Genomic DNA, 25,845 nt, shown 5'->3' with positions numbered 1-25,845 from the left:
TCTCTGCCCGGCCCAGCACCAGGATAGTTTTACCACAGGTTTTATTCCTTGTGTAGTGGTAAATAATTGGGAAATTCTCAGGTACATGACCCCCTGTAGCTCCACTGCTTGCCTCCACCAGTGCACTGCCACCACCCCAAGGGCTTGGAGAATGGGGAGAGGCTGGAGAAGCCTCCATGAGCAGCAGCAGTTCTCCACCTGCCCTGGCTTTGTGGAGCTCCCAGCCCAGCAGCTGCTGCTCCTGGGCAGGTATCAGGGAAACCCTTCCAGCACAGGCTGCTGTGGGGATGCTGAGGCTGCAACAATGGCAAAAAAAAAAAAAAAAAAAAAAAAGCCCAGTTGATAAATGTCAAAAGAAATCCAGTAATCGGCTGAAAGCAATTTCCCGAGCTGTGGAACCGCCCTGGGCTCGCCATCTTCCTTTATTCATTTATCATGGTAAGGGCTTTGGCCAAAATACACAAAGCAGAGAAATTGTTGACATGTGGGGCCCTAGCAGAGCAAATCCTTCATCCTCCTCCCCCTCCCCACGGCACACAAACTAACTTTTGGGGAGTTGTTTATTTAAGGAGTGCAGAGCACTTGGTGCTCTTTGAACTCAAGTGCCTTGGGAGCAGGGCTGGGGGCTGCCACCACCTTCCTGCCCCTGCCCTCGGGAAGTACCTGCTCACAGCGAGGGGCTGAGCTGTGCCACGAGCTCAGGACCTGCTCTGCTGCACCTCCTCCAACCCCTCAGCTGACGTGCCAGAGACTCACAGGAGTTTTGTAATGGCTGGGGAGAGGCAGATGCTGCTTTTGGGAAGTTCCTGTTGGCTTTAGGTTGTCTCAGTCCTGGCTAAAGCAGCTGTGCTGACAGCACTGCTTTCAGTTCTCTCCCCACAGAGCCCTGCCCACGCTGTGCTGAGCTCCCTCATCCCTTCCCACCCTGCTGCCTGGCACGGGGCAAACACGAGAGCCAAGGGAACACAGCAACCAGGACCTGGCTGTTGTGAGGCTGCTGCTCCACACCTCATTTTGACTTTATTTCAAGCAGAAATAAATGCTGAGGTTTGCAGCAGGACAGGCAGGCTCCTCTCGTGGGTGGCCCTGGCTCCAGGGGGCTGAAGGTGTGGGGCAAAGATGGGGCACAAAGTGAGCAGGGCAGTCCTTCCTCTGTGCCTCCAGCAGTTTCCAGTTCTCCTTCCTGGTATTTTATTTTTGATCTCACTTCATCCAGTTCTGTTCCCAGCTGGATAAAGGACAGCAAGGAGAGCTCTCCCCTCCCTCCAGCACACGCCAAGGCTGCTGGGCCCAGGCAGGGATGGGTGCTGGCAGTGGCAGTGCATTCCTGCTCCAGGGGCAGTGTGGCCTTTGGGATGGTGTTTATCCAAGCAGCTCCTTGGTCTTTGCTGCCAGCAGCTTGTCCATCTCCGTGGCAGCCTCATCTGCCATTTGCTGGATCTGTGGCAAGACAGTACAAATCAGAGCTCTGGGTGAGGTGATGCCAGTTTAATGGGAAAGGAATGACCAAACCACCCTTTGGAACAAAGCTGGAAGTGCCAGCAGAACCCCAGTAGTGCTGGGGCAGTAAGTGGCTCTCCCTGGGGGCTCCCACCAGCCCTCAGGGAATCTGTGCCCGCCTGGCACCTGGGCTGTGAGCAGGGACTGGTCCAAGGCTCTGAAAAGAGATGCCCACACAAACTCCTGGCTGAGCTGCTCAAGTGCCTTGGTGAGGTTTAACAGAGCCTCAGGGCAGAGCCAGAGCTGCTGGTGCTGGCAGCAGGGAAGAGGGGCTGTAAGGGACTCACAGGTGATGTCCTGTGCACATACCAGGAATTGACACATCACATAACAATCTGTTTATTTTTGTAAAAAGAAATAAAATGGTGATTGCACAAGCCCTGCCTAGGGATCAGCTCTCTTGGTAACAAGAGATGGACATGGCCAGTATGCAAAGGGGATGAAATCAGGCAGGTAAAGGCTGGAGCACACCGTGTGTTTTGCACTGGTTTCATGGGATCAAGATCTGCTTGTCTGCAGGGTCTGGCAATGACCTTTGCTGATAATGAAGAATCTGGGTACAAGAAAGGAATTCCACTGGAGCTGTTACCTCTACCAGTGCAGAGCACCATCTGTGTGCTCTGGGAGAGAGGCTTCCTGCAGGATTTGGTTACAATGGCATGGCCATTTTTCCTGCTTGCACAAACGCTCTGTATATCGATGTTTATTTTTGTGAGCACACACAGAACTGTCCCAGAGCATTTGCAATGTATCTAACTTTAGCTGTTAATAAACAAACAGCTAAGAAGTAATGGCCTGCCTTCAGAGGCATCAATTCAGCAGAACACTTAGGCTTGTGCCTGAGTTTATGCCCAAGTAATTGACTTTAGTGACATCTGCTCTTAGGGAATTAGGCATGTGCTTAAGTATTTTCCTGAACTGGAGCCAAAAACTCAGAACAGAGACAATCTTGCAAGCCTTTTCATTAATAACAACTGGAGCAATGCTCATTAACACATTTGCAGTGGCCAGGCATGGCATGAGTGGTGGTACAGCCATGGTCATGGATTGTTTCGCTCCCTAAATTCTGCTGGTTTGTGCAACAATCCCTCGTAGTACAAAAGCTTTTGGGGAATTCTTTTTCCATGTGTCAGCTTACAACGGCTCAGATTCTAAACCTGGCTTTGAGATTGAAGCCCAAAATCTCACAATGAAAAGGCAGATAAAAATGTCATTGCCAGGTCCAGAAATTCAGCCCAGAACCATCTATTGCCCCGCTGGGTTCTCAGTGCTGAGGATTTGTCAGCAAGGGCTGGGACAAACCACTGAGCTGTGGGACACCAAAACGTGACAGAAAGAAAAATTACCTGCTTTTCTAGCAGCCAGATGGTATCTTCTGACACTTTGTTCTTGGACTTCTTTACTTGGGTGATGCTTTTGCTTCTCACCTTTCTCAGGGCCTCTTTGGATTTGTTGGTGAACTGCTTGGCCAGCTTGGCCAGGCTCTCCCTGTGCTCCCTCGTGACCCTGGGAGAGAGAGGAGAGGGAAAACACCAAAAGGAAAAGCAGTGTCATGTGGAGCACAGCCAGACTTATTTTCTGTGAAGGACTCTGGGTAAATGAGTGATCCTGTCCAAGTGGTGCTGTCCTGCCCAGGGACACACAAAAGCTGCTGGGTTTAGATGGAGCTGGCTCAGTGTGGAGACACTGTCTCAGGGCAGAGGGACTGAACAGCTCAGGACACATTTTTACTCAGCTTTGGTCCACCTGACAAAATCTGCCAGCTCTGCACAGCATTCCAAGGAAGCAGTCTTGAACCTAGAATGGAAAATTTCCAGCTCAGCCCTAAGCTGGGGATCTTGGACTGAATCTTGCTTTATAGGTCTTGCTGCAGTGCCTGAAAGTCATCTTGAAATGTTCAGACTTTCCTTACTTCCTGCTGCCAAAGCATGTGTGGGAAAGAGGAAAAATCTAGCTCCAGACTTGAAAGATCAAGTGAAAAGTGTCATCCCCAAAAGCACAAAACTGCAAAGCCAGGAGGAAATGTCTGCTCCTGAAACTCGGATTTGCCTCCCTGCAGCTGAAGAGTCTGAATTGTGTACCTGGAAGCTGATGAGCTTATCTCTTACTCAGTCTTATTCCAGCTCACCATGACCAGGATTTCCCACCAAGGTGATATCAACACCTGGGTTGACAAGAGGATGCTGCTGGGCATGGTAAACCACAGGTAACTCAGACCAGGAGAAGTTTTGGTGAACCCACCCCCTGATGTGGGGCCAGTTACTGCTTTGGTGTCACAAAAAAATGTTCAACTTTCTATCCCAAACTAAAAACTGGTGATGAGGAGGTCTGGGATAAAAGGCTCAGGAATGGCTGATGTGTCCCCTCAGCTCGGGTCATACTCCAGCACCTAGAGCTGGCCACTGTCAACTGCTAGTGCTTAACATTAATATTTTAATTCTTTTCATAGCTCTTGGAGAAGGAAAAACCCCGGTGCACTCCCCGAGTCTCACTAGCAGGAGAATGCGTGTGGGTGATACTGCAAAATAAACATTTCACAGGAGTATTTAGAAATTGGCTGCAGCAGCCTGGGTCACCAAAACCTTGGGGCCAGGAGTCTTTCCACAGAGAGCTCAGGAAATGTGGGGTGAGAGTGCCTGGGCTCTGCCCCTCAGTGGGTGTGGGTTTCGGGGGGCTCTGGGGGCACAGCTGGACCCTCAGCCCGTCCCCACAGCAGGTCTCTGGCAGCCATCCCCCTTTCACAGTGCCAGAGGGAAGAGGTTTCCCAGAAGCAGTTAGTATTTACAGGAATTTGGGATGGCCAGGAAAGCTGGCAGACCCAGAGAGCAGCGCCCCAGGCCTGGCACCCAGGGCACCCCAGCCTGTCCCCTCCCTGCAGAGGGACTGGGCCAGGGAATGTCACGTGGAATCTCAGAACAGCCTGAGCTGGAAGAGTCCAACTCCTGGCCCTGCACAGGACAACCTCAAAATCCCACCCAGTGCCTCAGAGCGTTGTCCAAGTGCTCCTGGAGCTCTGGCAGCCCTGGGGCTGTGCCCATTCCCTGGGCAGGGCCCCACCACCCTCTGGGAGAAGAACTTTTCCTGCAATCCAGCCTAACTCACCACACGTGGCAGGAACCTTCTGGTCAGCACGGGCTGGAGCCTGGCCCAAATGCCTGCCCAGGAGGGAGCAGGGATCCCTGTGGCTCCCCTGCACCCCAACACTGATGCCCTGGGGATTCTCACGTCCAGCCTCCCCAGGCAGAGCCCCTGGTGCACCCAGAACCCCCAGTGCCAGCTCACGGGCACAGCTCTGCCTGAGGTCACGTTCCCAGGCAGCATTTTGGGGGGAAGCAGGGAGTCCATCCTGGCTGCCCAGCCTGCAGGAGGGAGCTGGGAATCTCTCCCATCCCTGCTGGCTGGGAGGGAGCAGCTCAGCAGCGGGGCTGTGCCGAGGGTATCGCTCGCCTGCCCAGGGCTGCTGAGCCTTGAAGGAAATGTTTTTGTTTATGCAGCACTGCCAGATTTCCTCTGCTTCTTGGCACGGGGTCACAGCTTTCATGCCTCCTTGTCTGTCTTTATTAACACCAATTTCTTTTTATCACCGTGCAGCGCCGGGGAGTTTCTCAGCGGGTTTTATGTTCCAGCCAGACTGTGTGTAAATTCTCAGCAATGCTACCAATAATGCCAGAAACAGACACTTTTCCAAGCAGATGCTGTTTCTGGTTAAGGAATCCATCAACATCAGCCAGGCCCCAGGTTTCTGAGGACAGTTGTTTTAATCCTGCCCTGAGATCTGGGACTTTTAAGCTGTTCTTAGCTATGTTTTCTTTTCTGTCTAGTAACCATTGTCCCTACCCCCTCTTAAATCCAAAACAAAGTGTGAACTTGGGGAAAGGGGGTCAGATGGGGAATGAGGACAAGGTTCCACCCAGCTGCCCTCCCCTGCAGCCCATGGAGCAGCAGGGTCAATCCCTGCCATTCCCCCAGGGACAGCCTTGTCCTGCCTGGCCCAGGGCAAAGCCTGCTGACTGACATGTCAGGGGGATCACATCTTTTTTTCTGAGGAATATCTTTTTTCCTGCCTCCCCCAGCCCTGCAGCCCTCGATGTCCCACCCCTGGTGTGGCAGAGCAGACCCTCAGAGAGGACAACCCAGCTCAGCTCAAGACAAGACATTTCTCTGGTAAGAGTGATTCCTGTACCTCCAGCACCAGGAATTTCCTGTGAAGGAGAGGGATCAGTTAAAGGAAAGCAGGCTAAACTAAACACTCTGCATTCATAATTGCAGATAAACACAGGGTGCAACATTTATTGCTCGATAAAACGCAGGCGAGAGGCTCCTGAGGATGAGCAGGAGCAGCTCAGAAAAGCTTTGGGGTGTTTTCAAGTGAAATTTTTTGGTCCTTTCTCCTCACAGTAGGTATCTTTGCTTATTTCTTAAAGGGCAAAGGGAAAAAAAAAGGCTCACAATGAGTCATTAAACTTTCAAATGAGTCATCTGGCTTTCAGTAAAGCATGTGTAAAAATATTACTGATTTACAAACAATATCCAGTGTAACACAATAGGTCCAAAAAAGATGAATCTAAAAATGAGGCAATACCATAAAAGACACAAGGTCAGGTCAAATTCGGCCAAGATATCAACCAATACAAATGTTCCCATGGATGGTTTTCTTTCTTATTTTTTTCTTTTTTTCTTGGTAATTTTTATTTTTAAACCCTCAGAGGCTAATTTTTATACAAATAAATATTGCCTATGGAGTGCTAGCCACACAAACAGGAGAATGCCTTGGGGAGCAGAGGGATCCTGGCAGGCAGCAGAAGTAAACACCAACGACATGAGTGTATTTTTTCTGTTAAAATGGCATTGCAAAAACTAAACTGATAGAATAAATACTGAAAAGCAAACACAATTTTTGAGTGCTCTGTTGAAACATTCTGGACCACAGCTGGACCTGCACAAGGCAAAATATGGCACATGTGTGTCCAGCTGATAGGTCAGACTGAAGAGTGGCTATAATGACAGGTAAGGACAATTTGGATTTGGTTTTAGTTTTACTGTGCCTCCCTTCATAAAAAACCAAAGTCTGCAGAACCAATATTAGTATTGTCTCTTCATTTCTGATTTGTTGCTTATTTTGCACACCTGACGTAATTCTGCAATTTCACTGCATCTGTCTGTCATATATTCTTTCATGATGCTGGAAATAATGCAAAACTTCTAAAAAATTTTTAGAAGTAGATGAGGGATATAATTATCTTTGCCCTGTCTTTTTCATTAGGGGGTTTTAAAAGGCTGGAACTGTTTGTCTCTCTGGTAAGTGGCTGGAACTCGCACAGCCCCAGACATGGAGCTAGAGAGCACAAGAGACTGGAGTGCCACAGGGCACAGCTCCCAAGCCAAAATCCTTAACCTGGGACTTCCAGGCTCCCCAGCAGGCAGGGAAGGACCAAGAGCTGCCACCCTGACACAGGAGCACACGAGGCAGAGCTTCCCTGCAAAGAGAAGCCTTGCTTGAGCTCTCAGCACCACGGAAGGTAGTGACGGACCGTACACATTTGTTTAAAAACACAGTATTTTGTTAAAGCTCGGGATTTGCAGTTTTGGAGTTTCCTCCCCTGCAATTCGTATTCAAGGATGACCCAAGTGCCCATTAACAATCAAACCACTGTGCAGCAACCCGGGAGCCTCAGCAATTACGAAGATAATGGTGCCCTCCTCCTCCTCTGCCTCCTCTCCTGAGGAATGGGGGAAGGGCAGGGAGCACGGGGAAGGAAAATCAGCAAATAGAATGATAATGTCATTCCCTCTCACCGACAGCAACGGAAAGCTGCAATTAGACTTCTCTGATCAAAATGCTGGGTAAAATTCCACAGAATGTTTAAAGGAGATTTACAGCACAAGAAATAACTGGTTCATCTCTACCAAGAAGTCACCTGCTTGTGCAAGGGGTTTGTGCCCGGCCTGTGTGGGAGTGTTTGTCTTTACCATGGTGTGAAACCATGCCCAGCCACACCTGCCCATGGCATTCAGATGCTCCACAAGGCCTGAGCACCCCCAGGAACTCATGAATTTCCCTTGTGGCACCCAGCCCTGTGACAGGCTCTGTGTGTCAGCGGCTGGAGCTGCTGGGAGGTTTCTCATTCCATCTGATGGACCCCATTCCCAGGCAGAGCCAGGACCACTTCTGATCCAAACTGAAGCATGGACACAGCAGCACCTCCTGCCTTGTCCAAGGTCTGGGAGATACTTGTGTTGGGTAAGGGAAGTGATGCTCAGCCCTTGCCTGGGGCCGACCTGCTTTTCTAGCCCCATACCAAATTTTCCATACAGCCGCCAGTAACACACTGTGTATCACACAAAAGAGTGAGCAGATTTTTTTGTCAAAGCTACAAATTTCCTTCCTCTCACTTTCATCAGTTCCTTTTAGTGCTCTCTGCAGCAAGGTGCTACTCTCCCCCACTACCATTGGTTCAATACTGCTGCTCTGGTGGAATTGCAGGAATTTAGAGCAGGGCGGCGAAGAATCAGCCCCCAAATTAAAGCAAAACAGTTTCAAAAGCTTTTGTCTCTCTCTTTCAAAGTGCTGCAGCCAGCTAGGACCAAGTTTCCTCTGCAGAGAGAAGATGAAAAGTAAGACCAATCATCAGATGCCAAGATGTGGTGACAGAGCTCAGACACTCCCAAGAGGTTTCACAAGACACTTCTAAAGGCGCAGATTTTTTCCCAAAGCTGAACTACAGCTCTTTGGAGAGCAGCTTCGTGGGGATATACAGCAATCAAGCATGTTTACCCTCTGAAGGGCACTCACTGCAGTGTTCTGTGTTATCCTGCATGGTGACAAGCTCAGGCATCGATACTCACTTGGGAACTGGCACCCGAATCACCGTCCCGTCCACCTCGGGGTTCAGGTTCATGCCACTCTCCCTTATAGCCTTTGCAGCTGCAGCTGTGCTCTGTAAAACAGATCAAAAGGTAAAGGGAATTAGGAAATAATCATTCCCATATGCCAGAACTCTGTCAATAGTTGGCAATCCATCTCCATGGAACATGGAAACATTTACTTCTGTTACCAGTGAGATCAGGAAGTTACATTGGTGCAGAGAGCTTTGATCAACCCGAATGGGAAACTACGGCCGCTCGTATTGGGGTAGGGGGGCACGGAGGGAGGAGAGGGGAAGGGAAGCAACAACAAAAGAAAACTGTTTTGCTTCTTTGAAACTATTTGAATGGTTTGAGGCAACGCAGAGTGAAACCGCAATAAATTCCCCAGGCAGGGCCTGACTGTGGCAAAGGAGATGAAAGATTCTGAGCATTTAAAAATTCCAGTTGAATGTTTTCCCCTAGAAATCACCCAGTGCCAATTGTGAAACCCTAACGAACTTAACCACTTACTACAACCTGACCACAGGATAGAAGGGCAGTAGCAGATGGCTGGGAACCAGTGCTTGTGCCCAGCTCTGTATTTTACAGCTTATTACTGAGGATTAACTTCTCAAAACTCCCTCGCTGCTGGCTGGCACTCTGTGTGCTTGGAAGGTGGGGTGGCAGGTTTGCTTGGTGACTGCAGGGTGACTACAGGGCTTCACCCCTGCACAAGGTGTGAGTGCACCTCTACAGAGTGCCAGGCTTTGGGGTTAAAGCACAGCTTGGCCAAGAACATTCACAGGGCTTTGCTAGGTCATTTAATTCTTGATTCTGACAAGCCCCAGGAGTTTTTTTCCTGTAGCACTCACATTTCTTACCAGGCACAATGCTATTTCTGATACTCTTTGCCATCATTAACTTTAGCTCCAGGCTGCTGCAGTCCTTATGTAGCTCAGACTGTATTTTTAAAACTCAGCTTTTGCCAACTGAGGAACAAACTAAAGCTCTGCAGATTTGTTCAGGTCCCTCATGTGTGACATCACTGAATGAAATGAATGCTCTGCTGGTGTTCTGAAAGAGACAACTGCTGTCCCCTGAAACTACAAGGGCAGAGAAAATGCAACCAAAATGATCTCAGCACGTTAGGAATGTCAGTGTGTTATTCCATGGACAGCGCCTGTTCTGCAAGAAAGAAATACTCAGTAAAAATTGTTTAACATAGATATTGGAGGAGATAGAAGAAGAGGAAAGGGAGAATGAGAGAAGGGAAAATATTGCAATATTGCCTCCCTCCTCTTGTGGACTGTGAAAAGAATAACTGTATTTAAAAATCTAGTGTTGTTTGGTTTTATAACTCTTGCGAAGACAGACTTTGGCTCTGCAAGTCTTTTCTTATTATTATTTTACTTCTCAGACTCTTCAGACAATTTTATTTGCTTCTCAGTGTCATAAACTACTGACTGTATGATGTAAATAATGACATCAAGTGATCTGTCTCTAATGGTTTTAGTTCAATCTATCACAAAACAGGTATGGGTATAAAAAGCAACTGCAGGGAGAGAAATGGTTCAAGTGGTCCTTTAGCACAGAAAGCAAATGTAGACAATGCTATCTAGAGGATATTTAATTTCTCACATGCCCATTTCTCAGCCTGAGCTCCTGCCTGGACACGGGATAAGCCATGGAGGGACTTCCCTGGCCCCCTCAGCGCCGACACTCTGCAGGACCTCGCTGATGAGGGGCCTCCATTCTTCAGAGCCTTTACACACATGGGGTACACTCTAAGAAACACTTAGGCATCAAGTGCCTTGCACTGACCTCCTCTGAGACTTTGCTGACTTAATTAATTGGGGAAAGCCTTTGCAAAATAAATAGAGATAAGCTCTGGCACAGCTCCAGCCCTGGAGCAGGGTGAATTGTTAACCTTGCACTCTCTCCTGCTGCCCTGTTGCTGGGACCTGCTGCAGGGCACCACCAGGGCTTGACTGAGCTGGGATTTGGATTTGGTGCCCCGTTCAGCCTGTCTAAGGCTTCTGCAGAAAATTAAAAGAACTTGTCTCTCACAGAAGATAAACCAGAGCCTTTAATTCAGGTTCTGAGCTGGAGAAGGTCAAGGGAGGAGCTGGCCAAGCTCAGCAGTGCCCACGTCCAGCTCTGTGACAGTGCTCAGCACGAGCCAGCTCAGTCCCACCAGGGAAGCTGTTCAGAAGGACACAGGCTCCATCACAGCTTCTCTCATGAACTCTCAGAGATACCACCAGCCCTGGTAATACATAAGCAAGTTTCAGAGGCGTCTGATGAAGTCCCCAACACAAATTCCAACTACACGTCTGGTTCTGTGCGTGACCACATCTTGACAAGGAACTGAAATGAATACTGCAGGGCTGATACAGCATTGCAGCCATGTGTGCAGTCCAGGTGAGTGTGTGTGTGCTCAGACTTCACCTAAATGCATGGGAAATGTGAATCCAGGCATCTGGTCCATGGTGCTTTGTGTGGTTTTACAGATCCAACTGAGGGAAAGCGCCTGCAGTGCAAACCCCTGTAACTGTGGCACTCCTTGGATACAACCCTGAGAGCAACCACAGCACTCAGTAACTCTCCTCTGACCCTGTGCTGCTGCAGGTGAGCTGCTCTGGGAGCCACCTGGGGCTGGGGAGCTGCTGTCAGCAGCAAAATGCCCTTCTGTTCTGTGTCAGCTCAAAGTGACACAGCCCAGCCCCAGGCTGCAGCCCTGCCACGTTTGACTGATTTTGTCTAAATGCTCCTTTCTTCAGCATCAACCTGTTTGTTCCCGTGGCAATTATCTCCCCTCCCAAAGTGTCCTCACCTCAGGAAAACTGGTCATGTTCACTATCATGAGCTGCGGTGACTTCTGTGAGATCTGCCCCAGCTGGTTCAGCGGAAACTTCCCATCTTTTGTCATCACAGTTATGTGATCCAGGGCCCCTCAAAAGAACCAAACACAGGGAGCTTCAGCGTGACAAAACACTGTGCAGCGATGCTGAAGAAAAACACGTCCACACTGCCCCACTTCCCTTCTGCCATGCAAAATGCAGAGGTTACAAAGGAAAATAAAGGGATAATTCAGAATTCAGGTGCTGTTTGTGTTCAGGCATCCCCTGTATATTTGCAAGTTAAATATTTCAAAGCTGCTCTAAAGCACAAAAACATGAAAACAAAACTCCTGTTTGTTTTTGCTACTAGAATAGGAAAACTAAGCAGGATTGTTAAGAATTAAAGGGAAATGGTTATGTTTTAATTATTACAACTTAAAAATCAGAATGTTGCTATAAAAATCAAGACAAATATTGTCTTTAACTTAGCAGTGCTGTCTTAAACCCCTCTATTTTTTCCCAGATCCCCAGAGGGGTGTTGTACACTGCCTAATTTAAAGTATTCAGTTTCTCCCTGAGCTACTCTTAATCTCCCTGAGCTGCTCTCTATTTTCTGCTGCAAAATGTTAACAGGCCAAAAGGCACATGGGACAGGAGGTACTTTATCAGTGCAATTAAAAAAAATACCTATGGTTAAAATAAATAGTTAAGAGAATGAGCTCCATTAAAGACAGAAGTGCCCCTGCCAGAGCTGGGGTGGTGAATGATCCAAATTTGGTCATTGTTTAATGTTAAATTTTATCCCTGAAACTTGATACGCTTACCAATGCCTATGTTCAGAGTGTTATAGCAACTGCAGATTAGGCAAACACATTCACATTTCTTCTTAAAACACAGAATCCATCAATGAGTCTTGTACAGCTTCCTACCCATAAAGATGCACAGCAGAAAAAAGTTTGCATATGCCAGACACCAGCCCAATGGCAATTTCCAAAAGGATAATTTAATGGCAATTGGATTTTTCCTGCCCTACTGCACCATTAGCTGACAACCTGCTTCTTCATCACATCTGCAAACAGTTCAGTTAGACACTTTTGACATCTCCCACTTAAAAAAGCTATTTCCAGGAAGCTATTAACAAAAATGGATCCTTCCTGGTCAAGCTCAGGGTGAAGAAAGCCTCTAGCTGGGATGTTGGGGTTGTAGGATTTGGATGCCCAGTGGATAGCTCCAGAAAAAGAAAACAGATTTTGAACAAATCTGAGTTGTCCATTACTGGGATTTGTATCTTTATTTACCGGCTACAGAGCATCACACAAGGAAGTTACCAACCTGGTGAGGTTCTAACACTGAGATTTCTGCTGAAATCTTCTTTCAGAGCTTCTACGACTGCCTGCATGTCTTCATTGGTTTCCTCCAAATTGATAATATCCTCAACTAGGGCAGCACTGATATTCACTTTGGCTTGACTCTGCCCTTTACCTTTAGCTGCAGATTACACAAAAAAATTAGTTTCTATTTCTGACGAGTTAGTTAGAAAGTAGAAAGGTGATATTGAAGTCCTGGTCAAATTTAGAATCAAGTCTAAGATAAACTGAAGTAAAACCAAACTGTATTTTTAATGAGTAAAGAGCTCACCACTAGAGCACATCAACCAAAAGAAATAAATATACAAAAATGCATATAAATATTAAAAGAGAGGTTGCAAAACCGTGAGAAAAGCTGCCATTTTTACCTTTTTTGGTAGCCAGCTGTCTGCTCAGCAGCATCTGCTGGACACACTGCCTGCAGCCCTCCAGGAGCGGGGCCGGGCAGGCTCCGGGGGCCCGGGGCAGCCCCCTGGCCATGGCAAAGGAGGAACGGAGCAGCAGGGCCGGGAGAGGACGGAGGCAGCGCAGCGCCAGAGCCATCGCTCACAGCTCCTCTCTGACCCACCTGCAGGAGAGAAAGGCAGCTGGGCTAAACCCAAACGGATTCAGGGCTTAGTGGCAGCTCTGGGGGCAAGGGGGCAGCTCCGTGCTGTGGGCACCGGGAAAATGCCATGGGAAGGGCGCCGTGGCTGCCAGCCCGTGCCCGCGGCGCCAGCGCAGCTGCTGCGCATCTGTCCGGCCTCTGCACATCTGCCCAGATGTGCCCGTGACACCAACCCAGGGCTGCTGAGCAGGAGCAGCTCGCCCCGGTACCGCACATCAGCGGCGCTGAAACTTTCTGCCTCGGCAGCTCTGACACCCCAACATTCCCAGCGTTTATTCCAGCCCGGCCCGCTCGCGGCTCCGGGGACTTCCAGCAGCGGCGGGTCGGGACTGGGGCAGCGGGGAGCGGCGCCGGCGGCCACCGGGGCAAACGGCCCTCCCTGCGCCGGGACACTGCCCTGCCCCTGATGCACGGTCCCGGTCCCGATCCCGGTCTTGGTCCCAGTCCCGGTCCCGGTCTCAGTCCAGGTCTCTATGCCGGTCTCTATCCCCATCTTGATCCCGATCCCTGTCCCGATGCCCATCCCGGTCCCGGTCCCGATCCCGGTCTCGGTCTCGGTCCCGGTCCCAGTCCCAGTCCCGGTCTCTATGCCGGTCTCTATCCCCATCTTGATCCCGATCCCGATCCCTGTCCCGATCCCCATCCCGGTCCCGGTCCCGATCCCTGTCCCGATCCCGGTCCCGGTCCCGGTCTCGGTCTCTATGCCGGTCTCGGTCCCGGTCCCAGTCCCGGTCTCTATGCCGGTCTCTATCCCCATCTTGATCCCGATCCCTATCCCTATCCCTATCCCTGTCCCGATCCCCATCCCGGTCCCGGTCCCGATCCCGGTCTCGGTCCCGGTCCCGGTCTCGGTCCCGGTCCAGGTCTCTATGCCGGTGTCTATCCCCATCTTGATCCCGATCCCGATCCCTGTCCCGATCCCCATCCCGGTCCCGGTCCCGATCCCGGTCTCGGTCCCGGTCTCGGTCCCGGTCCCGGTCCAGGTCTCTATGCCGGTCTCTATCCCCATCTTGATCCCGATCCCGATCCCTGTCCCGATCCCCATCCAGGTCTCGGTCTCGGTCTCGGTCCCGATCCCGGTCTCGGTCCCGGTCCCGGTCTCGGTCTCGGTCCCGGTCCCGGTCCCGGTCTCTATGCCGGTCTCTATCCCCATCTTGATCCCGATCCCTGTCCCGATGCCCATCCCGCTCCCGGTTCCGCGCACGGGCCCCGCCCCGCCGCTGCCGCCGCTGCCGCCGCCCCGGCCCTGCCGGCCCCGGTGCCCGCGGAAAGCCGCGCCGAGCGCCGCGCACCGGGGCCGGGTGGGGGCCCGGCGGCGGCCGAGGGGAGGGGAGGGGAGGCGGCGGAGGGCGGCGCGGCCGCCTCGCTCACCGCAGCGCGGCCCCGCCGAGCGTCATCGGCCGGGCCGGCGGCGTCACAGCGCGGCGCCGGGGCGGGGCGAGGCCTGCGCGGGCCCCGGGCCGGCAGCCGCGGCCATGGAGCCGGGCCGGCAGGCGCTGCCGCTGGAGAACGCCTCCATCCTGTCCGAGGGCGCGCTGCAGGACGGGCACCGCCTCTGGATCGGCAACCTGGACCCCAAGATCACCGAGTGAGTGAGCGCCGAGCCCCCGGCACCGCCCCGCAGCGGCGCCGCCCCGGACGGGGCCTTGTTCCCGCAGCGGGGCCGCGCCGCCCCGGGCAGGGCAGGGACCGGGAGCAGCAGCAGCGGCCGGCACCGGCCGCTGCTGCTGCTCCCGGTCCCTGCCCTGCCCGCAGCCGGCGCTGCCGCCCGAGGTTTGCCCTGTCCTTCCTGCAGACAGCACCCCCTGAGGCGCCCCTCGAGCTGGGAGCCCGGGGGCTGAAAACAGCCCTGCTCTCCAAACTAGGGAGATGTGGGACGTTTGGAGAGTTTCTGGGAATATATGGGAAGTGTAGAATGTCTGGAGAGTTTCTGTGAATATATGGGAAGTGTAGAATGTCTGGAGACTTCCAGGGGACAGTGCTGCAAACAATGGTAAAGCAAGGCACAGCCCTGGAAATTGAGCCCAGAGCGGCTGGGGTCTGTGGAGAAGCGAGGGTGGGCAGGGCAGACCTGGCAGCAGGCGTCCGTGTCAAACAGCAGCTCTGTTTTGGGGTTTTGCTGGGGGTGAGTTCAGCAGAGGAGAGCGACTGCAGCAGTGGATGGTGAGGAGGCGGGAGTGGCTGCTGAGGGGGGTAAATGCATGAATCAAACGTGTGTGTGAGCATTTCATGTTTTCTCCAGGCTATGGATAATCATCTCCTGCGCAAGCATAACAATGGAACAGCTAAATTTTCAAGGGAACATGATGTGCTGTCCAATATTTGGATAGGGTGCTGTGAAATCTCTAGGTTGTATAAAAAGGAAAGCAAACCGAAACAATTTGGGCTTTACACACTCACAACAAACAAGCATTTTTGATTAACTATTGTGTATGCCTGTCGTGGAATACTTTTTCTTCCTGGTTCTTTTTGTGTGTGTGCAGGTGCTGGGGTTTATTCTGAGTGTGGTTCATCTGAGCAGAGCGGCTCCCTAATAGCCTGTAAATGGAATCATTAATGCATTGTGATTTCAGCCATTCAGCTTCGGGAGGTTTCTGCATTAATTACCACTTCTGTCCCACAGCTCTGCCGCTGTGGTTTGTCCACATTCACTGACCACGTGAAATTAGATACAGGAATTCCTGAGTGTTGTTTGCTGGGTCCTCAGGGATTCAGGAGCTGGCTTAGGCTGAGGGCAGGAGCGGAGGGTGCCAGTGCATTGGATCCTTCACTGCCCAGGGTGATCCTCAGTGCTGTTAAAGACCTTTTCAGTGTAGGTTGTTCATTTTAATCCTGGCCAGATAAGTAATAGGTTTACGTGGCAAAATCTTCTATTTTCATCACTTGGATGAAGTGATTTTAGTGGTTTCTCCAGGGCTCTCAAATCTACAGTGCTTCATGCTCCTAAATGTTTAAAGTTTGCCCAGTGATGAGTGACAGTGCTTGCTGCTTATTTCAGACTTTATAATTGTCTTGCTTTTTGTTTTGCTTTAAAATGGGACTCCTCTCTTGCAAATGATGTTGTATCTCCATTTCCTTGTGAATAAAAGAAGAGGAAGTGCCTTTTAGCACAATGTCAGTGTAAAGAAAATATGTGGTTAGTAAATTTCTATAAATCATCTTGACCCTTATTCTCTCATGCTTACATCTCTAGTTCTAGTTGTTCCTCTGAATTATTCCTGTTGAGGTTGCTACTCATATGCTAAATCAAACTGCTGAAAATGAAATGTTTCTGCATTTGTTGCTTTTATCTGTTTTTTAAAGATCTGCCTTTGTTATTTCTATGTTGGATTTGTTTAAGACAGAGTAAGGTTGATTGAGTCGTTGGCAGAGTTAATAAGTGGTTGTGACACTCTCGAGCAGAAATGAGATCAGAAAGTCTTGAATCAATCCAAGACTTCCATTTAAAGAGCAAACTAGAGCTGCAGTCAAGTGCTGGGGAGTTAATAGGTAATGTACACATTGCAGCACAAGCTGCAGGAACAGCATTTATAAATGTAGGGCTGCCCACAAATTACAGCCTGGGAGCTGATGCTTTTGGGAGGGTGTTGCACACACCGAGTGACTGTGACTCAGCTGGGGGTGCTGACATGCCCTGGGCACTGGGTTATGGTGGCTCTTCAGCTGGGCATTCCTCCCTGCTGATGGTGGTTGTGGGTGACTTCTTCTGTCCAGCACCCTTAAAACTTTGCCTGTGGGAGCAGGTGGTGTTGGGAGTCTCCTGAGTGTGTTCTCAGCAGCTGGAAGGAGGACAGCTGGCACCAGGGGTCCTCACAGCTGCTGGTGACAGAGGATGGTGTCTCCAGGCGCTCTGGAAGCCGTGAGATCCCTGCCATGGGGTCTGCATGAGGATGGCAGCAGGTGGTTCCTCCTGGTTTGGTGTCACCAGCATCATTTGTGCCCAGCTGCACGGCAGGGCAGGGCGTGTGCTGTGGCTCAGCTCTGTGCTCTCATCACCCCTCAGTGCTCCCACCCCGTGGGGCAAAGCCCTAGTTCACTTCTGTCTCTGTGTGGCAGGTGGGCTAGAATTGCCTCCTCTGCCCGTTCTGTTCCTAAAGCTGCCTGAGACTTCCCAGCGCTTTGGCCAGGCACAGATTTCGTTTTCAGCTCTCTGGTTCACATGATCTGGTTTCCCGTAGCCTTTCAATGCCCATTCATTCTCCACGGGTATGGAGTGGCGGGTGTAGAACTTCCTCAGCTGCCGTGCTGCTTGTCGAGGATCCCATCTCGATGAGTGTCACCTAGAAAACAATGCGTGCACAAGCTGTTGTCACAGCCCCCCGCTGGCAGATCCCAGTGGGGCAGAATTCCTCGCAATAATAGGTTTTGCATGTGGCCCGGTCCCCGCGCGGGGTCCTTGGGACAGCATTGTTCAGAGGAAGCCTTGCCTGCGTCTGAATAGCGCTCGGGGTGCCAGGAGGAAGAGAGGAGGAAAAGGAAATGGGGGAGCTGCAGGTTTGTCTCGCATCCACATCAGATGACAGGAAGGGGAGATGGAGGGTGGCCACAGCGCGGTGGGGCCGCAGCAGTGCCAACGACTTCCAAGCTCTGGATGACCCACGTTGTTGCCATAGTAAAGCTTTTTACATCTTCTCACCTCTTTGTTTTTTTTTTTTTTTTCAAATAAGGCTTCAAGTTTTCCATGACAGTCTTCTTCTTCCGTACCTCTTGGCCTGAAGAATTACTTGTCAAGTTACTGTTAATGCCCTCAGTATTTTAACAATAACAAACTGTAATCACAGCTAAAACATTAATTATACAGGATTTCTGAGCTGCTCCACGGAGAGGAGATGACCTGCAGTTGTAAAATTGCAGGCACAGTTGGAGAAAGAGTTCTAAACAAAATAGATTACATAAGTTACTAATATACTGTCGATGAAAATTGGTTTAAAGGAGGAACTATCACCTCACTGCTAAGAAGGTTTTATTTGAATGCAGATGCTCTCAGGAAAAAGAAATAGAAAAACACCCCCAAGGAGTTCCTTTTGGCAAGGCAGCCACAGGGTTTTTTAGTGCAGAATTCAGGGAGAATCCTTCTTGCCCTTCCCCTGCCTCTGTAATGGCCAGAAGGGGAACAGCATCCTGGTGGTAAGGACTTCATTTCCATACTGCTGGAATTCCGAGGGCTTTATGGAGCAGATTGTTTACAGAAACAAACCTGAGGTGCGTTTACATATTTTGGAGGCTCTGGAAGTCCAACATGTGGAGTTTTTTATACATCACATCTCCAAAGTCAGTGTTTTTACTTGTACATCTGTGTCTGCTTTTTGGAAGTGTGAAGGTGGTGAAATTTGGCTACTGTGTAATCAGCTCCTTTTCTTTGCCCTGCTCTTTCCAGTTCCCCTTGCTTTCAGAGCACTTTGAGAGCTCATAGGTATTCCAGAGGATGTAGGAAGCCTTCCATAATCAATGACAATGTGTGTGTTCCCCTGGGGGATAACTTGGCCCTTCTGCACTGCTCGTCTGTACACATGCTGCACCTTCACCTCTTTAAAAGTGCACATCCTGAATGTCCACTGTGACCCATCCTGTGGGATGACTCACATTCCTGGAACTTTCTGCCTGGCTTCTGGAGCTTAACAAAGGGCTAAAGCTCTTTTCAGACATCCTATCAGGCTTTATTAGGAAAAATGTTTTCTGCCCTTCCCATCTGGACAGTGCCTGTAGTTGCCTCGTGCACTTGGCCGTTCATGTCTGGACATGGGAGGTTTCCTCTGGTGCCTTGGGTTGTCCTGGGAGGTTCTCTGAGCACTGAGTGTTACCTTAAACACTCAAAATTGGGGTTAGACTGCGTGGTTTGCTAACAAACACTATACAGCTTCTCAGGAGATGAGTCCTGACTAAGACACCCTTATCAAACACTTAAATAATTCTTCAATGTCAGGGATGGGGTCAGGCAGTGAAGGAGCAATAAGTGTCACTTTTCTCCTGGGTCAGCCAGTGTTGTTAAACACTTCAATCCCAGGGAACCGAAAAAAGCTGCAGAGAACTTTCAGGATTAGATGTGGCCTGTACAGCATGTGTGCTCCTTGTTTTAAGTTGCTCAATGCGCCAGATACTAAGCAGACAGATTTACTCTGGCTTTCCCCAGTTTTATTGGAAACAGCACACTCTCCACTGGATGGCAGGAAGATAATTGGCTACAAAAGTGTCTGACTTCCATGAGCATGTCACTGAAAAGCTGTCTGAGCCAGAAGCACTGGCAGATTTAGGCTGGATGATACTGAGGGCTGGCTGGTGCCTTTTTTTTTTTTTTTTTTTTTTTTGTTGAGACCTCCTGGCAATTCCTTGTTGCAGGTTGTTCTGTTTATTCTTCTGTCTTTCTGTACCCTCATCTTTTCCAGCCACATGCCTGTGTGCCCTGGGGTGCCCTTGGCCAGAGCACTGACACGGTTGGCACAGGGCAGGGGTGGGTTTGTTCTGGGAGAGGGAGGGCAGCAGGAGCAGGGTCCTGAGGGATGCAGGTGCTGTGGGCTCAGAGTGCTTGTGCTGGGACAGGAGTACAGGGGATGGAGCTTCAGGTGGTCACATCAAGGCTAGAGAGGGGAAGACAGGAGGGTTATACTTAAAAGTAGGAGTTATTTAGTGAGGCAGAAGGCAAAGCCCTCCCAACCCCTTGGGAGCCATTGCATAATTGTCCAAAAGGCAGCTATTAATAGATCTCTGTGCCCTTCAGCTGGCACTGCAGGGAGGGAACTTTGTGCCTTGGGCTTTTGGGAAGTCACTGGTAATGCTGCTCAGAGCTGTGGATGCTGGAGGGGTGCTGCCCAGGGCACCCACCTCTGCAGGGATTTGGGAATGTGTGTGTGACACAGCTGAGTGTGAGCTCTGTGTGTGTCAGGGGTTCCTCTCTATCTCCTCACTGTCAGTGGGATGAGACATGTCATAAATGTTTTCTCTTCCCTTCAGATATCACCTCCTCAAGCTCCTTCAGAAGTTTGGCAAAGTAAAGCAATTTGACTTCCTCTTCCACAAGTCTGGTGCTCTGGAAGGGCAGCCCAGGGGTTACTGTTTTGTCAACTTTGAAACCAAACAGGTAAGTTGCTTTTTATCTAAAGTTCTGATAAAAATGACTGACTTCTGCCCCATTTTACAGGAAAACTTAAATTCAGTACTCTGTCTACACAAACTCACAGATTCTAACAGCTCTTCTCTGTTACAGCCACTTTGTGACTGCTCCTGGAAGTAGCAATAGTGATTTTCTTTTTCCTCTGCTGTCTTCGCCTGACTCCTGCTTTTTAATGCTCTAAAGGGCCAGTTCTTCGGTCCGTTTTGCAGCTGGTGATAAAGATATCAGAAGAGCCCTAACACTGTGCATCTAGGAAATCATTCCCAGCAAGGTGAAGCAGCAAGGCAGATAAAGTCTGGTTACTGGGAGTCTTTCCAAGGTGTCCCTGGATTGGGATACAGTGGGGTAGACTTTCTGTGCTGTCAGTGAGCTGACAAATAACAAAGAAAAAAGGACTCTTTCCATGTCAGTGGGTTTTGACTATAGGCTTGGTTTGTTTATGGAGCTGTCTTCCTGTGCAGGAAGCAGAGAAGGCGATCCAGTGTCTCAATGGGAAGCTGGCCCTGTCCAAGAAGCTGGTGGTGCGGTGGGCACACGCACAAGTCAAGGTAAGCTGGCTCTGCAAGGAAGATTTGCTTTTAGTTTGCAAAACTGAAAAGCTTTAATAATAAAGCCTTTTTATCAAGGCAGTCTGGGCCTGGCGAAATAATTTCAGTCTGTTCTAGGGAATAACTTGGAGAGTTGATGTTTACAGTCTGCAGCTTCTGCTGTCTGCCCAAGCTGGGCTGGATTAGCTGTGAGTGAGGACAGGCCCTTTAACCTGGGGTTCTTTGGGAGGGGGTTTCTGCTCAGAGCAGTGTGAACAGATTACTTCTATAAATGCCCATGTTTTAACTTTACCCAAACTTAGTGAGTAATTGGCTGGAAGTTTGAATCCTTCCCTTTGTGGTTTTTTTGCATAGGAGAGGTATGGAAATTCCCAATTACCGGTTACTGTGTTACTTGGTTCCACTTCTGAAAGCACTTATGTGGCAGCAGCTCTAATTAGTTTTGACTTTAAAGTAACATACTCTGCATCTAAGCTAAATATCCTTTTATTCCTTGCTCCGTCACATAAACAATCAAGTTTTTAAGATTGACTTAGGCAGCTCCTTCTGGAACATCCTTATTTTCATTTTTTAAAATTCTTGTCTTGTTTCTCCTACAGTTATTTACTATCTTGTATTTGATAAAGCAATTTATTTTCAATAACTTCTTTTGCAGATAAACAGATTTCGGGGGAGGCAGAGAGGCCTGTGGCTATTTTCCTTTGTGTAGTTTTCTTTCAGTTGATTATCCTTCCAGCAGCTCTCTGCTTTGTCTTATCAAGTATAGTAGTGTTTCTGATGCTTAAAAACCCCAAGCAGGTATCTTTGTTAAAGGAGACCACATTGTTTCAGTTACTGACTTCCAGGGCTCTTGCCAGCACAACCAAGGTTGTGCAAAGCCAGTCTCCATTTTCTGTATCTGTGGAGCTGCTGGAGTGCCACGTGCTTCCGGATGCCTGAGGAATGATCAGGCCACGAAAGGAGTCTGAGCTGGAGGAGTGAGTGTCTGCCCAGCTGCTCCGGGTCTGGGGAGGAACGTGCATAAATAATCACCTCGCTTCACGTGGCATTTTCCAATCCCTGAATGGAAAGACCTAACAGCGCAAAACTTTGGCTTATTGTAACAAGGGTTTGTTGTAGACAAGAGCAGCACGGTGCTGAGCAGCTCTGAGATGAGTGGCCAGGGCTCACCAGACACTGTCGGTTTGAGCAGCTCTGCTGAAAAACAAACCTGACTCTGTGCCAAGCGAAATAAGGAAGCAGAACACTGCAAATAGTTCAGGAGGCCCATTGCCCACAGAGATGACAGACTCATAAGCTGCCTTCTACAGAAAGGAGGGGGTTCCCAACTGATTTTTTTTCCCTTTTTTTCCCCATCTTTTCTGCCAGGACTGCCCAATAGCAGATGTGTGCTTGGGTTACCTTCTGGCTCTGCACATAAAGAGCACAGCAAACAGTGCAGTAGTTACCTTCAAATTTACCATCTGTGCTTCCTGCCTTATGTAGAGGGGAACAAGAAGTGACAGGATAAGGTTTAAGGATCCACAGTACAATGCACGTAACTGTTCGGTATCCAGCCTGCATTCCATGTTGGTACTAACCAAATATTGTGGTTGGGATTTGTTTCAGTGTTTGGCCACCAAAATCTTTCCTAGCAAAAGCTCCACAAAACCTGAGGCGATGTTAATCCAGCTTTAAAGTCCATCTGTGGGAAATGTTCCTTTGTTCCTGATTGCAGCTGACTCAATCCTTGGTCTCTTGCTTGCAGAGATATGATCACAATAAAAATGAGAAGATCCTTCCAATCAGTCTGGAGCCATCTTCCAGCACGGAGCCACCCCAGTCCAACCTAAGGTAGGAGGTGGGTTGGGTGAGAGGTGACCCTGCTGTGGGACTGGCAGGGGATCAACTTCTTCCATTTCAATAAGGTTTAGAGTTATTGGCATTGTTTGTGTTAAAAATCTAGCACGGCAAAAAGCTGTTTTTGAAAGGGCAGTGCTTGTGAAGTCGCTCACTTGATGTGGGACACTTCAGACTGGAAGTTTATTTTCCAACGCGCAAAGCCAGTGGGTTGTGGGAAGGGTACGAGGTGAGGTGGGGCACTCCAGCTCCTTTGGCCAGAATCTCTGCACTTCATGTGAATTGGGTTTTTACTGGACTAATTTGGTTCAGCAAAATGCTTATGAGCAAGAAGTTCCACAATACTGGCAGAAGATTAAAACAAAGTCACAGGTAGAACTTCACACAGAACTTTTTTTTTTTGCCAGTGTTTTTTTGCCTGTAGATCTTGTCTGTGGGATGTGGTTAAATTCTCCAACCACTGCATTTACCTAAAGCACATAGCTGCTTTGCTAATTCTCAGTTTGTTTGTGTGGTTTTCCTCTGTCTCCTGTCAGTGGAACCCTGTGAGGAACCAGCACCAGATTAATGCACTTGCCCAGAGATAAAATGAGCTTGCAATTCAGAAGGAACAGGCTAGGAGGGAAAGAGCAGAGGGGTTTGAGTCATGCAGATTGTTCACTGCATCAGTGGCACACAGGGGTTGTTCTAGTGAGGATGGATGGTGCAAGAATCCCCACAGTGGGGAAGGGAACATTCCTCCCAGTCCATATCCAACGGAGGATAGCGAATAACAAAGTCCTAGGAATTTGGGGTGTAACCTAGGATAGCTTCTCCCTTTGGGATAAACCCTGCTAATGCTGAAATAATGTTTCTTCCTGACCTAATTAGAGTCTGGGGTTTTCCCATCCCGAGCAGGCTGTAGCTGGGAGGAAGTCTGGCTTTCATTTCTCTGCTGTTCCCAGCAGCCTGCTCTGAGCTCTGCTCTGCTGCACATGCTCAGACCTCCTGAAATGACATCATTTCACATGAAGTAGGAAGCCTTGCCGTGTTCTTGTCTCACTCAGGGTCCTCAAGAAAGCACTGAATAGGTGCAGGGGCCATTGTTTTGGGGTGCTGAGGTGTCTCTTGGAGAAGCAAACCAGTGCAGAGGTTGAAATGCATCAGTGTGGGCTCTGGGCAGTGCATTCCTGCCTCGCTGTGGATGCAGCAGTGGGGGCTGCCTGGCCCCTCCTTGTGCAGGGAGGATTCTCATGTCAGCAGAATCTCTGGATTTCTGTAGTTGGGCTTCATGCTAAGATCAAGCTCAATTTCCCTTCTGCTTTTTCTCTTTCCAGTGTCAGTGCAAAAATCAAGGCCATTGAAGCCAAGCTGAAAATGATGGCAGAAAATCCAGACGCAGAATATCCTTCAGCACCTGTTTATTCTTACTTCAAACCACCAGATAAGAAAAGGACTACTCCTTACTCCAGAGCTGCCTGGAAATCCAGAAGATGATGCTTATGAATGGATGATGGTAGCAAGAAACACTGCTTTGTATACCTGGAGTCCTCCAATGCTTTTGTACTTTTGTAGAGTGGGAAGGACAATGCCACCTGAGCAGGGCACGGCCAGCACAGCCTTCTGTCACACCTGAGGGTCTGCAGCTCCTGCCTGTGCAGCTCACAGCTGAAGGCTGTTCAGAGAAAGAGGTTCCCTTGAAAGCCTCTGATGAACACACAGGCAACCTCTTGTTAGTGTGCATTCATTAGCCAGATTAGAAACAGTAACCAGCGTTCGGAGTAAAGCACATCCAAAAATACTCCATTTAACTGATTACTTTTTAAAGTATTTTTGAACAAAATGTATTCCAATTCATGTTTTAATGGAAGGGGAAGCACTTGGTTTTGATTAACATTCTGTAGTTATAATGGAAAAACTTTTTCATCTCAATAAAACTAATTTGAAATAGATCTTGCAACACCTTTAGTAACTGTGCATGTGATATTTTATATGCACCAAGGCAAATTGATTTTGCATTTTGATTTGCACACTCCACAATGTTACTTTATGACATGGTAATGACACAGCACAGGTATTTTCAGTGTCATTTAGGCTGTAGGTGTGTGCCTGCATGTAGGAATTGGTGTACTTACAACCCACTGAGGTCTGTGCTGTGCCCTGAGCTTTGGCATTTGTGTTCAGTGATCCCTGATGGTGGCAGCTCCTCATGAGCCAGGTGTGGCAGTGTGGGAGTAACTGCAGCCTCTGAGACATCTGCAAGCCATGAATTTGGTGTTTGCTCCCTGTCCTGCCCAGCTTTGGTTTCCATGGACTGGCAAAGGTGGTCAGCTGCCTCTGGTGTAAGGTGGTACCAGTGTTCCTGGTGAGCTGGGACTGTCCCAAGGGCAAAATCCACAGATCTGATGGAAGGCATTGCTCTGAAGCATCAGCACATTTTCCCTCTAAATGTCTGCAAAATAGAAATCTAAGGAACACACATTTTCTGGCAGCATTTTTCTCCTTTGTGCACACAGTGCTGTGGCTGCATGTGCCAGGAGGATGTCAGAGATCTCGTCCTGGTGACACTGGTCTGATCTTGCCTCCCCAGTCCTGTCAGACCTCATCGGTCACTCTTGAGCTGCTCCCCCCAAGCTGGTTAATGGTGGTCTCTAGCAGGAGGAGAAAAACAATTTGGGAAGAGCCCCAGTTCGTGCAGGCAGGAGTGGCTCAGTGGCACAGCCCAGGGAGGTTTGTATTCCTGCAGCAGCAGCTCACCTCCCTCCAGGCAGAGCTGGCTTCCTGCTGCCAAACCCAGCACCTGGAACGAGCCGTGCCTGTCTGTGGCAGAGGATTGTTGAAAGCCTCAATTGTTCTAAAGTAGGTCTTGTGCTGTTAATGTTTGTTTCCTAGTTTTGGGTACCTGAGTAGAGGGAAAAGTAGTATTCTTGCGAGTTCGTACCCCTCTAAATGTCAGTGACACCCGTTTGCATTCCTCTGTGAACAGCCTGTGTTTGTTGCTGCGTGCTCTAACATTTGTAGCTTTCCGGGTCTGTATCTGCGTTGTTTAGAACAGCTCTGAATTCTGTTCCCATTAGGAAGATACCTGAAGATACCTGGCTTCAAATGGGTGTGTGGCTGTGCTCCCATCAGAAACATCCTTTGATATTTATTTGTATTTAAATACAATTTGTTGAAATTCTTACAGCTCTAAATAAACATTTAAAATGCA

At 49.3% G+C, this 25,845-nt stretch overlaps 2 protein-coding genes across 3 annotated transcripts; one reads left to right on the top strand and one right to left on the bottom strand.

Moving 5' to 3' along the window:
• Window positions 1-381: 381 nt before the first annotated feature.
• MRRF (mitochondrial ribosome recycling factor) lies at window positions 382-14,574 on the bottom strand. Of its 2 annotated transcripts, none has more exons than XM_021543664.2 (7): window positions 14,532-14,574; window positions 12,922-13,121; window positions 12,519-12,674; window positions 11,180-11,298; window positions 8,347-8,438; window positions 2,847-3,006; window positions 382-1,440 (listed from the first exon to the last, which is right to left on the bottom strand). In XM_021543664.2, exons 2-7 carry the CDS (start codon window positions 13,094-13,096, stop codon window positions 1,363-1,365), a joined length of 780 nt encoding a protein of 259 aa, XP_021399339.2. In that variant the 5' UTR covers window positions 13,097-13,121; window positions 14,532-14,574; the 3' UTR covers window positions 382-1,362. The 2 variants fall into 2 exon arrangements, with proteins under 2 accessions (XP_021399339.2, XP_021399340.2); XM_021543665.2 differs by lacking the exon at window positions 14,532-14,574 and adding an exon at window positions 13,334-13,613.
• Window positions 14,575-14,592: 18 nt separating this feature from the next.
• RBM18 (RNA binding motif protein 18) lies at window positions 14,593-25,845 on the top strand. Its single transcript, XM_021543666.2, has 5 exons — window positions 14,593-14,748; window positions 20,109-20,235; window positions 20,730-20,816; window positions 22,564-22,649; window positions 23,972-25,845. The coding sequence occupies exons 1-5, from the start codon at window positions 14,636-14,638 to the stop codon at window positions 24,129-24,131; spliced, it is 573 nt and encodes a 190-aa protein (XP_021399341.1). The 5' UTR covers window positions 14,593-14,635; the 3' UTR covers window positions 24,132-25,845.

This window comes from Lonchura striata, chromosome 22 (assembly GCF_046129695.1).
Source record: "Lonchura striata isolate bLonStr1 chromosome 22, bLonStr1.mat, whole genome shotgun sequence".
In the NCBI taxonomy this organism is placed as follows: Eukaryota; Metazoa; Chordata; class Aves; order Passeriformes; family Estrildidae; genus Lonchura; species Lonchura striata.
The sequence above is the reverse complement of the archived record's forward strand: the minus strand, read 5'-3'. Positions and strand labels throughout refer to the sequence as shown.